The 13,024-nt window shown below is 44.0% G+C and overlaps 1 protein-coding gene across 2 annotated transcripts in view; it reads left to right on the top strand.

The window, feature by feature from the left end:
* LOC308297587 (cGMP-dependent protein kinase 1) overlaps positions 1-13,024 on the top strand; it is a gene marked incomplete at both ends in the record, with an annotated part of 208,173 nt that overhangs the window by 171,893 nt on the left and 23,256 nt on the right. For both annotated transcript variants that reach the window (XM_080741064.1, XM_080741063.1), the window contains 2 exons: positions 1,499-1,564; positions 9,669-9,743. In XM_080741064.1, coding sequence (XP_080597190.1) covers positions 1,499-1,564; positions 9,669-9,743 — 141 coding nt within the window. The remainder of the gene's footprint in view (positions 1-1,498; positions 1,565-9,668; positions 9,744-13,024) is intronic.

Raw genomic sequence — 13,024 nt, 5'->3', positions numbered from 1 at the left:
TATGTTGGATTCGTGTTAATGTATTTTTTCAGACATTTAACTACTTTGGCCTTGGGTTTTCTAATTAAACTACAGTCTAAACTATTCTTCAAGGAAACGATCGAAGTGTAAACATTGACACTTCATAAATGCGGACGCTAGGTGATGTTAGGCTCAAGCACACGATGCACATTTATTTTGTTCCTCCAGCCTTCCTCAGAGCGAGTTTAAAGAGTGGGCGCATCTCTATTTGTGGTGCCTCTGTTTCCATAAACTTTTGGACACACACACTGTACACAGCAGATATTAATCTCACTAGCTGTTGTTAATCAGTTATAAAAGTGTGACATTTAAAGTCGAGAACTTCTTCTCTTTGCTTTCACTGCTTTTTCCTCTCTTGTTTTCGTATAGTTTCCTCTCTTTTCGTCTCTGTCCGCGGGGAAACCTCATTTGTCCAAAACAATAACTTTTCAGGATTCAAGAAAAATACAATATATATAATCAAAAGTAGCAGATACATACAAGCTCAAAACGAGCTTGCAGATCTGGGTGACACTTTGTGTGACGATCAAGTTGGCAGTCGATTTACAAAAAAAATAATCACAGAAGATTTGAATGAAGATAAGAGGTTTTCTGCCCGACAACGACGTTTCGCTCTCCTGTCCTTTCCTCTTAAACCCTGTTGTCCGGCTAACAGCTGTGACCTTTTTCCCGTGGGCCAGAGAGAGAGAGAGAGAGAGAGAGAGAGAGAGAGAGAGGTCAGAGTGTTTGTTTGGAAGTGGGAAAGCACAGAGGGAGGTTAGATGCCACATAAGCCGGGATTGTCACCTCGGCTCATGTGAAATAGGTCGCCATGTGTTCCTCGTGCTGCAGGTCAGACGATGGTGTGAGTGCAGCAGCAGCAGCAGCAGCGATACGCTCCTTTTATGCTGCTTCCATGAAGACTGCAAGTTAAAACTCAAGTTAAACCTACATTATGTATATATACTGTTTGTATATGTACTTTTTTTTCTTTCTTTTTTTCCAAAGATGGGGATTAAAAGAAGAACTTGTCCCCGGGCTGTAGATATGGAACCTCGCCACCTTGGGTCTTAATCTTAAAAACAGAAGTGGTACCGACAAGACTTTTTTGTGGCGGTTGTCGTCACAGGGTTGTCTAAAGAGAGGCGTTTACGGTTTAAAACATGGACTCTTGGGACACTGAGGACTCTGGGGATTCTTGCGATTTCGGTGACTCCTCTGAAGATGAACTTGATGTCATTAATGATAAAGAGTAATACCGCTCTTGTGTGGTGCACGTTAAGGATTGCATAGATTGTGTTAGATGTGATGTTATTGAGATTGATTTTTTTGAAGTGGTTACATCACAAAGGCTCCTTTTATCCCTCCCAACCACCTGTCTCTCTCTCTCTCTCTCTGATGTAAAGATGAAATAATGTTTGATTTGGTGGGCTTAGTGGTCAAGTGGGGCTTTTGAATCAATGTTAACACGTTCTCCTTTTTGTCCTGTCTTTTCCAGAGAGGATATCAGGACCGCCAATGTCATCGCAGCGGAGACGGTCACCTGTCTGGTCATCGACAGAGAGTGAGTATCACCATCAGTACAGACCCCCCCACCGCACCACTCCCACAATGATCACACAAAGTGGATATTCATTTAAAATGTTAAAGGACGACCTCACCCATTTTCAACTTATCTTCATATAATCGGTCCTCACTAATGCTCATTATAACATGGTGCCATTTTTGTCTATTCACTCTGTGTCTCAGAGGAGGGCTATGGACAGTTCAGAAAACCGCCTATCAGTGACATAATTGCGACTGGCAGGTCGCAGTTTCTACCAAAACCTCCAACGACTGTCCGTCTTTTGGCCCTACTCTTATCTCTGGCAACGTTGCCCCTATCCATGCCAAACTTTGCACACTCACTCTTTGGCTGGAAAACCACAACATCCGCCCCTGATTTCTCACATGCCCCTGTTCTAGTGCCACCATGAGGCTGCGTGTATACATGCGACCTGACGGTCGCTTATCTCCCAATTAGGGAGTCTTACTGGTAATATAAATATGCACTGTGCTGAAATGCAAAGCCAGTTGAAGATCATGTTGTTGGAGTTCGAGACATATTATAGGATAGATCAGGCGTTCCAAAACTTTTTTTCAACTTGAGACCCAAAATGCCTCAAATCATGAACGCAGTTCTATTCTGATCACTTTGCACGCAAGGTAAAACCTCTGCCCTGCAATTTTCACATCTGACTTTTATAGCGCCATCAGGAGCCCGATTTATGCCAAACACGTTTGTTTATTTTCTATTACTCCTACAGGCTCTGTCCAAACCGTATTTTTCATATTCCATCCTGTATTGCTAATATTGGCCTCCAAAGTTTGCAGGAGTGGCAGGAGTGTCTTTTTGTTTTAGTTTTTTGAGGTAGGAAATTAAAAGAAAAGAAAAAGAAAATTAACTAAACTGGATATTTTACTCGCAACACAACCCATAAAAGCTGGTACACATGACCCCGAAAGGGGGTCGCGCCCCCATGTTTGGTAAACACCGGTTACTGCATATTAGCCACAGAACGCAACGGACGTGTAACATTACACAAGGCTTGTCATCCTCATTAGATTATGTCATCATGGCTCCATCTGCACCAGTGGTCTGTGTGGTAACGAACAGACAGGATGGTGACACATTAGCCGGGGTCTTCCCCCCCCCCCTCTCCCCCTCCACTGGGAGCATGACAGCCACCTTGAGAGCTGATGAGAGTGATGATACGGGCCCCAGTGAGTCATTCATATCATAGAACCAACCAATACCATGAGATTTTAGTTGACTACCGGTAAATCTACAGTTGATTAGTTGACTAGGCCTTGAAGGTGTGGCAGCACAAGCGTTGTGAGCAGGGGCATAGTTCTGCCGATTTAAAATGAGCCCAATACGGAACTAAAACTTCCTATGGTTGGCCGCTAGTTGCGCTGTTTTCCCCCCCGGCCGATCGCAAAAAGAATTGTTCTCCATTGGATCCCATTCATTTTCCCCTTTCGTTTTCTAACCTTAATTAACATTTTCATGAATACTGTATGGTTCCTATCGCTAGTTAAAAATTGCCTTTCAATCACCATCATATTCATTTTGTCGAAATGTGGTCCAATTTATTTTAAAATAAATGATAAAGTTGCGGGGGGGCGTGGCCAACTAAACTGATACCAGCCGGCTGTGTTCTTCTTCGTGTGCTGTATTTCGGGAGGCTCCGACTACATTCTCCCATGTATCCCTGCGGTTGCACGTGATCGTTGGCAGCCAATAGCATCTCTGATGCCTTTACAATTCTATGATGGCGACACCCATTCCAAGGGGTAGAAAAGGGCCATTTGCGCTGCATAGAAACCAATGGCTTCGCATCGTCCATATTTTTCTACAGTCTATGGTTGTGAGCTAGTAGTATTTTCAGAGTGCAACACCCGAGCGCAACCAAACATAAAACCACTTGTCTTTTAGTTTTACTGGATCTCTTCTCCACTAGTTCCTCCCTAACATTTTAGGGCGGATTCACACTGCGGTCTCGAGTGCACACTCGTCGTGGCTACTTGGAAGATGTTTTGATAGTGTGAAGCCTGCGTACTGTCCTCAGAAATGTCGGCCCCGAGACCACCTCCGGAGGTAGTCTCGAGTTTGGTGCGTCCTCAAGAACGGTGAGCTGCGATGTGAAGCTGTCGTTCCATAAACGAGGAAGTGCATGGTGAAGCTTCTGCTAGGATAAAAATAACAAGGATTGGTCCTTGACGTCACTATTAAGATACCAAGGACGTTACAGTTATACAACGATGACAGACATTATTGTGATGTTTCAAAGACAGTCAGCACACACTGCTTTGGTTGTGTATTGTTGTTCTGTTATCATTGCAACTCAAGATAACGTCAGGAACACAGTCAAACTTTATTATTCACTCTAAACTCTGACAAGTGAGTCTTCTTCTGTGACATGACATTCTATAATCTCCCAAAGCCCCATAGTCAACAGCGCCCCCGGGAGGCACATGAATACCATTACAGTTGAATGAAGTGTACTTGGGGCATGGAAGAATCTTGGCCAATGTGAATGCTGGCCAGCGGGGACCAGGCAACTGTATTCAGGAACAGTTCAAATCAATCGGACTGCAGTGTTTATCCGCCCTTAGTCTAGTTTTTATTTGTTGACAAAATTGTCAATATCTTTAGTCTTAGTTTTAGTCATCATAGCTTAGTTTTTATTTTGTTTTTATTTAATTTTCGTCAGTGAAAAAAGGTAGTCGACGAACATTTTCCGTCATAGTTTTAGACGACGAAATCAACACTGGTTCGCTCAACGTCCCGTGTGTGTGTGCGAGGTTTTACAACGAAAGCATGACTTTGATTGTGAGAGGCACACCGTTGCTCCGATCCGCACCGAGCTTGGCACAAACGCTGTTCAGTGGTCTGCCATCGGAATAGCCAGACCAGGGGCCACATCATGCTTTTGTGTTTTTTCCCTAAATTAACACCCTACTTCAGGGGTCTTCAATGTTTTCAGGCCAAGGACCCCTTAGTTGAGAGAGAGATGAAGCAGGGACCCCCACAACCTGTTCATAGATTCCATATAGTTTCATCGTTTGACAGCACAATCATCAGTGTATTTTGGATTCATGTCAATTTGTGTTTTAGGATATTTAACCACTTGAACCGTCAATACTTAAAAAACTTGACCTTTCACTCTGTACTTAGTCTGCTCTTTTCCCCTCTACACCAAACCTCTTTGCCGAAATAGCCGATCTACAAGCTCACTGAGCTTGTAGATCTGCTATTTTTGGCTAAAGTTCGCAGAATATGAACGCTAGGGTTCAAGTGGTTAATATAAAAAAAGTTTTCTACCACACAAAGATTTGAAGGACCCCCTGTATTAACTCTGAGGACCCCTTAGGGGTCCCGGACCCCCTGTTGAAGACTCTTGCTTACTTGATCACACTACAACGTCACACAAACGCATAAATAGTTGCAGATCTACAAGCACGAAACATGACACGAAGCAACGCGTTTTGAGCTGCAGCGATACTCATCTGTGTTCTTCTTAAGCCTCGATCAGAGTCGGCTCCTCGGTGGAAGGCTATCCACCGCGGTGTAGTCTTTTTGAGTCATAAAACTACAACGTTACGTCATTCCTCGCGGTGAAGAGCTTTCCGCCGCGAGTCCCGACACATCTCTCTGTTTTTACTATCAGACAGATAGGCTCTACACCCCGTTCACTGATTGGTCGATCTAGAGTAGACCAGTCAGTCACGGTGAAAAGGACTTCACCGTAACTGACTATGATGGCCTTCACTTATTTTCTGACTTGAGGTGGAAAGCTTTCCACCTCATATTTGCGGTGGATAGCTCTTCACCGCAGACTCTGATCGAGGCTTTATTCCCTCCTGTCAAAGCTGTCAAGTCACTTCCCGTATGGGCCTGAAGACTCATCAATAATGTAGCTCCATCTTCATGTGTATGAAGGGGGGAGGGGAATAGATAGACTACCAACGAGACTAGGGATGGGACCAACTGGGACCAACTGGGATCAATTCACCTTTTATTTGCCGAGCTGCATATTCGGTACCCTCTATAATTGGTAAAACGGACGTACTTGATACAGTCTTTTTTTTCACTCACTACCAAATCTCTTTGCCAAAACATAGCCGAACTAAAAGCTCACAACGCGTCGCGTTGCGATGCGTTGTGAGCTTGTAGATCTCCTATTCTTTGGCAAATGTTACGCCCCAGGATAACGGGGATGCTTTGATTATCGCGATAATATCGTAAATCGCAATTTCTTTGGTCACAATAATCGTGACATGAAATTTTCATATCGTCCCATGCCTAAACGAGAAAGGGGGGAGGGGACATTGATAGACTACTAACGTTCCCTCACTAATAGTCAGGGTATTTTAATAAAACCCTGGGAATAAATTCCTTACCAAACAATTTCTTCACCAATGTGTTTGTAAAGGTGTCTAGTAACATATCTAACAAAGATTGAAATTCAACATCTCTAGCAAAATATTTGACAGCTAGGGTAATTCTGGGTCTCATTCACTTACTATACACTGTACTATAAGGGAAAAAATCACTCCCAAAAATATGCTTTAAGTAGCATGTTAGGGGTCTAACTAGGTGTTTTCAATTATTCTGAATCCATTGCAAGCATTTGTTTTGCACGAAAAACATTCATTGGGCCAAAATCAGACGCAAAAAAACGATGGTTTAGTGATGAGTCATCACTTTTCACAAGGTGTATGGGGTCCATTTTTGGTCCAAGGAATGTTTTCCGTGCAAAACAAATGCTTGCAATGGATTCAGAATAATTAAAAACACCTAGTTAGACCCCTCACATCCCACTTAAAGCATATTTTTGGGAGTGATTTTTTCCCTTATAGTACAGTGTATGCAATCTGAGTTCCCAGAGGTAATTTTTTCCGCCACTAGGTGGCGAAAAATGAGACCCAGAAAGATTTTGCTAGGGATGTTGAATTTCAGTCTTTGTTAGATATGTTACTAGACACCTTTACAAACACATTGGTGAAGAAATTGTTTGGTAAGGAATTTACTCCCAGATTTGACAGATATTCTGCTAATTTTCCTTGACTATAAGGGACGATTGACTAAACAGTGCCGCCGTGTCTAAAATGGTTGCAAGTTGCGATGGGTTGGAGTTAAGTGCATAGTAGCAGACGAAACACACCGAAATCCAACCGGTTCCTCTCGTTAAGGGGATCCGACGTGCTTCCAGGATGTGATCGCTGGATGCTAAGTGAAGCCTGAGGGCCAAGGATCATCAGGCTGGCAGCGAGATGAAGTGATAGGGCTGCACTTTGTCCCTGCGGTTGGGAGGGAGGCTGCAGTCTCTTTTAAGTCTGGAGCGAAACCTCTCACACACTAATCCTGTCTTTATCCTTTTGCCGTCACGGTGCCTTAGTGGTACAACCGTCTGACTTTCAATTTTACTCTCTCACTTTTTGTCTTTGACTGACTCCCTCTCTCTACAACAGTGTTCTGTGCCAGGGACCCCCGGATTTGTGTTTGAAAAAATATATAGATTAACTGACTCACAGTGTGGCACAAAGTGACGAGCTTTGAGCTTGTAGATATGCTGTTTTTGAATTACCAACATATAAATGGATAAAGTGGTTAAAATGATTGTGATGCTATTTTAATTCCTTTTGCTGGGGTCCCCCTGGAACACCCCCCAAGGTCCCCTGGGGGTCCCCGGACCCCACTTTGAGAACCACTGCGTACCAAACTGGGGGTCCTTGAATTTAAAAAGTCTGAGAAATTAAGCATTGCCTTCGTTCATGCAGGGCACGGGAGTCATATACAGCCTTAGCTGTAATCAGCTCTCAGTGTGCTGATTGCTTTCAATCAGTCACGCTTTTCTACACACCAAGCACCTCATTACCTCGCCAATGAGACGGCTCTCTCCTACACTAGGGGTGGGTTCACACTGCAGTCTCGGGTGTGTACTCGAGACTACTTGGCAGATGTTTTGATAGTGTGAAGGCTGCGTACTGTTCCCTGAAACACCGAACAAAACTACCTCCGAAGGTAGTCTGGAGTCTGCATGATGCGTCCTCGAGAACGGTGCGCTGCAATGTGAAGCTATCGTTCCAGAAACAAGCCCAGCAAGCACAGTCAGGACCTGGACCAATCAGTGACGTCCAGGGACGTGCTGGGCCCCTGATTCAGCCCGGGAAAAAGAGTTGGAGAGGCCCTCATTGCGCGCTATAGAGAGAGATCTCTCTATAGCGCTGCTGCTACTCAAAGATTTGCCATTTCAGATCATGACAAGTGACAAGCCAATGGGCCAATTACATGAGTTATATTTCGTCGTTGTCGGGTGGAAACCTTGTATGTCCAAAACCGTTTGTTTTGTATTTATCATTTAAAAAATGATTTAAACTGTGAAAACAGCCGATCTACAAGCACACAACGCCTCGCACCGCGAGGCGTTGTGTGTTTGTAGATCTGCTGTTTTCACTACTTTTGTGCAACGGCCTTGTATGATGAAGCAGGGCTTTGCTTTGCGAAAAAATGTATACATTTGAAACTTGGAGAGGTGTCTGCCCAACATTGATGATTTACTTTGTTGGCCGCCCAGCCCCCAAAATGGAACGAAGGCCGACATTTTTTCCAAATGGCCGGCCTGGACCGGCCGGGAATGAACCGGCCATTCGGGAGTTTTTCCCAATGGTCCCTGGTGACGTCTCGGTTGTGGCCATATCACAGCCCATATGGGGATGATCTTGACGTCATTACCAGGACGTTGTATGGACGTTTTTGTTTGACAGGATTTAATGTTGGTTGAAATCTGGTGATATTCTAGGCCAGATAAATATCATAACTAGTTAGATATGTCCCAGAGTATAACCTTATATGCTCATATTTCAACTAACATTACAAACAATAACAATAATCATGTCAAACTAAAATGTCTATATGACGTCCTGGTAATGATGTCAAGATCATCCCCATATGGGCTGTGATCTGAAAACAAAGACTAAATAATATCATCAACAGATTAAAAACTAGACTAAAATGTAAGGGAGGGACTAGTGGAGAAGAGATCCGGTAGAACTAAAAGACAAGTCATTTTATGTTTGGTTGCGCTCGGGTGTTGCGCTCTGATAATAGCAGATCTAAAAGCAAGCGACACCTTGTGAGCTTTTAGATCGGCTATTTTCAACCAAGTATAAAGTTGGGCTTTACGATGCCATCAAGGCCCCGACAATACATTTCCGTTAACAAAAGCAACCATAGATTTAAAACACTTTTTAAGCGAATTTACATTTCAAAACAAGACTATGACTTGAACTAAATCAAAATTTGCAGATGCAGATGGCATGCTGCCCGGTTGGCATGTGGTGCCACACACACACGCTGCTTGGCTCAGGTCGGGTGTGCCTCGCAAGCCTGGCACACCCGATGTCCTGTCTGTCGGTGCCGCCTGCCTTTGATTTTAATAGCCTGTCTATTTATTTCAGCAAGGCTATATTTATAGGGCTAATGATAGCCGTAAATAAACTCGGCTGTAGCAGGTTCAATAATACCCATCAGGGGTTGAAACTAAGGTCTCATTGGCACTTGCCCGTCGGGCAAGTACAGGTCATGTTCTACTTGCCCAAAGGACATGCCCACTTGCCACACACACACGCACGCACACATGCGCACACACGCACGCACACACACACACACACAAACACACACACACACACACACACACACACACACATACACACACACACACACACACACACACACACACACACACACACTATTTGCATTGAACTTTGATGCGTTGCGAGCCTCTATATAGGCTACTTTCCGACATTCGTCGTACAACACAGTCCATTTAGGTTGTGGGATGGAAACCTTATATGTCCAAAACCGTTTATTTTGTGTTTATCATTTTAAAAATGAGTTAAATATTGAAAAGTGCTGATCTACAAGCAAGCACACAACGCCTCGCGGTTGCGTGCTTGCAGATCAGCTATATTTTCACTAGTTTTGTATATATTATGCAAAGGTCCATGCCTGTGTGTGACACTGGCTGGCTTGGTTCCACGATACATCAATGTCATTACATAACAAAGAAATGTTTAAATTGTAGCCGTATAACAATAACATGTGCTTCCTGTGTTTACAGCTCATTCAAGCACCTGATTGGAGGCTTGGAGGATGTGTCCACTAAGGGACATGAAGACGCAGATGCTAAAGCCAAGTAAGTTACTTTTCCCTTATGTCTTAATTCTGTCCAGGGGCGTCACAAGGGGGGGAAGTGGGACTGAGTTACTAGGGCCCAAGGTGGAGGGGCCTTAATTATTGTATCCACCTGTTTCCGCGGGAGTTTACTGGAGATTATTTGGACCACACTTTCGGTTTAACAGCAGACATACAAGCTCACGTCGCGTCGCAGATGCAGCCCGTTATGAGTTTGTAAATCCGCCGGAAGCTCGGTACAACGTCTGCGCAATGCACTATGGGGCGTTGGAAACCCGTGGATACATTAGCTATAAAGAAATAGCAGATATACAAGCTCACAGATCTGCTATTTTTGAAAAGTCGTGCAAATGTTTTCAAATCTTTGAATATTTGTATTTTTTAAGCGAACATTTGTAACTATCATCTTGGGGGTCCTTCACATGAAAAAGTGTTGAGTACCACTGACACAGAAACATAGTTTTTTTCAAAAAACCTTTGAAGGATTTGAAATAGTCAAAGACTTTCACACATTTTCACGTGTTTTCAAAAATAGCAAATCTACAAGCTCGCAGCGCGGCTCCTATTTTTTAATAGTTAAAGTACAAAATAATGCGTTCCCAGTCTAAATGGGTTAACCCCATCCCCCTATGAAGAACATTCAATGTCATGGGGGGGGGGCCGCAGTGAATCCTTGTACCCAGGGCCCAGAATTTGGTGCGACACGACTGATCGGGGGACCCGCCGGAAATCACTCGCAGGTTGAGAACCACTGTGTACAGCAGGGTTCCCCAATTAGTTTTCCCCACGGGCCGAATTATGTCTAGGGTAGCAAGCCGAGGGCCACAACATTGCAGGGGGTGACGGTGGCGTTCCCGCTACTCCAGCGACAGTTCCGATATCGTCGTTGTCGGGTGAAAATCTTGTATGTCCAAAACCGTTTGTTTTGCATTTATCATTTTAAAAATGATTTAAACTAGTGAAAACAGCCGATCTACAAGCACACAACGCCTCGCGATGCGAGGCGTTGTGTGCTTGTAGATCTGCTGTTTTCACTACTTTTGTGTGATGGCCTTGTATGATGAAGCAGGGCTTTACTTTGCGAAAGATCATACACATTTGGAGATACGTTGGTGGGGGCCAGACAGTAGCCCCCCACGGGCCGCAAATGGCCCGCGGGCCGCCTATTGGGGAACCCTGGTGTACAGTATGACCCCTGACCTTTCTGCTGTGAATACAGCATTTCCCTCGGCCTGATGGGATTCACCATGCGTACGACTTTTCTTTTTGGCTCGGGAGCCATGAATTATTAATTAATCTGGACCATGGAGCTAAGTGTTGAACAGTTGCAGCACTTAAAAGCAAACATGATCCCGATGGGTCTTTTTCATGGCGTATGACTCAACTGTAGCGCTGAACTCTACTCTCTCTAATGGCTTACATAACAAGACAATACTCAGGTGGCTGCCGGCCCGGCCAGGCCAGGAAGCAGAAAGGTTGGAGCCCTCTGCCTTCTATTTATAGAGAAATGAATATGGACTCTATTTATTGTCACTATGGAAACGGGAGAGTAGCAACCAAAAGAAGAGGCGCCTTTGGCATAGAAATGAGCCTTCGTCTTAGTGGTGGAAGAAGTATCAGCTCTTCTTTATATATATTTCTTTTACAATATTTTCTGTTACAAATAAAAGCCCTGAATTCAAAGTTATAAAAGTATTGGTGTAAAAAGTCAAAGTAACTCATTATGTACTCACTTAAAAAAATAGCTGATCTAGACCAGTGGTTCTCAACTGTGGGTCGGGACTCCCAGGTGGGTCCCCAAATAATTTTGGGGTGTCCCCAGACGATTAGCTTAATGTGAAACTTTGTTTTCTCACTCAACAATAAACAAACCAACATAAAGTTTAAGTGTATAGAGGGTATCTGACAATTTAAGGATTTTTAATACCTCTAAAATGTAGATCTGCTATTTTCACAATAGAACCGTGCAACGCCTCAACTCTTAGTGCTCGTCAGGGTTGGGGGTCCTCAGTTAAAATATGATTATTTTGGGGGTCACGGCCTGAAAAGGTTGAAAACCATTGGTCTAGACGCACACAACGCCTTGAGACGCGGTGTGAGCTTGCTAGATAGAGAAGAAGAGAGAAGTATAGAGACTAGGCTTAATGGCAGAGGTTTTAGGTGAGGAAATGGATTAGTGTTGGATCTCTCACTTCCTCATGGCTAAGCTTCTCCATGGGCCTGGCATCCAGACAGTCAGAGAGAGAGAGAGAGAGAGAGAGAGAGAGAGAGAGGGGGTAACTGAGTACATTTACTCAAGTACTGTACTGTAAACTTTTACACTGTTTAATACTTTATACTTCTGTGTCTGTAAGGATGACTCCCTCTTGTGTCTGAGTTTGGTATCATGCATACAAATGTAACCAGTCCAAAGCTTCGATCTTTATCTACTAACAGGTGTGACAATGCAATTGTATAGTAGTAGGTAGTTCAAATACCTTGGATCATACGTAGTCAGTAGCAAAAAGGACTTCCTGACAAGGAAAGGACAGGCCTGGAGTGCTTGCAATAAGCTACATCTTATATGGCAGTCAGACATCTCAAGAGCTACCAAGATCAACCTGTTCAAAGCCTGTGTGGAAAGTATCCTGCTGTATGGTGCTGAAACATGGACAATGAATAAGGAGTTCCGGGATCGTCTTGACGGAACATACACAAGACTCCTAATGCGTGTCCAGAACCTTTCATGGAGGAACCATCCAACTAAAGCTCAGATTTATGGAGGCATCCCTCCCATCTCATTTGTGGTGGCACAAAGAAGACTCCGCTTTGCAGGACACTGTCACAGAGCAAAGGACCAGGTCATCTCGGATATTCTTCTGTGGAGACTCCCCTGCCCATCAAGGGGAACTAGACCACTCACATTCCCAGATGTTCTAAGTAGGGACACAGGACTGACTGTAAATGAACTTGGTGCGGCAATGAGCAACAGAGACCAGTGGAAGCAGCTTGTGTCGCTGATCTCGAGGGCACTCGAATGATGATGATGATGATGAGTAGTAGGTAGCAGCTGTGATTCTTTCCTCAGTCACACTGCTTCAGCCACAGTTCTTTCTCCTCCTGCCAACACACAGTGTTTCTGTTTAAATAGGGCCTTGGGAACATTTGTCTTTTTACGGATTTGATCTGACATTCTTCAAGTAAAGTTCAAGAAAAGTTAAGCCTTGTTGGAGATGTGTATTTTTCGTTCGCTATATCTGTCTAGTACTGTACAGGACACACGGTATAAGGGCAGAATACTTC

Source organism: Nannobrachium achirus (assembly GCF_963921795.1).
Source record: "Nannobrachium achirus genome assembly, chromosome: 13".
Lineage (NCBI taxonomy): Eukaryota > Metazoa > Chordata > Actinopteri > Myctophiformes > Myctophidae > Nannobrachium > Nannobrachium achirus.
This window is presented reverse-complemented; position numbering and strand designations above follow the sequence as displayed.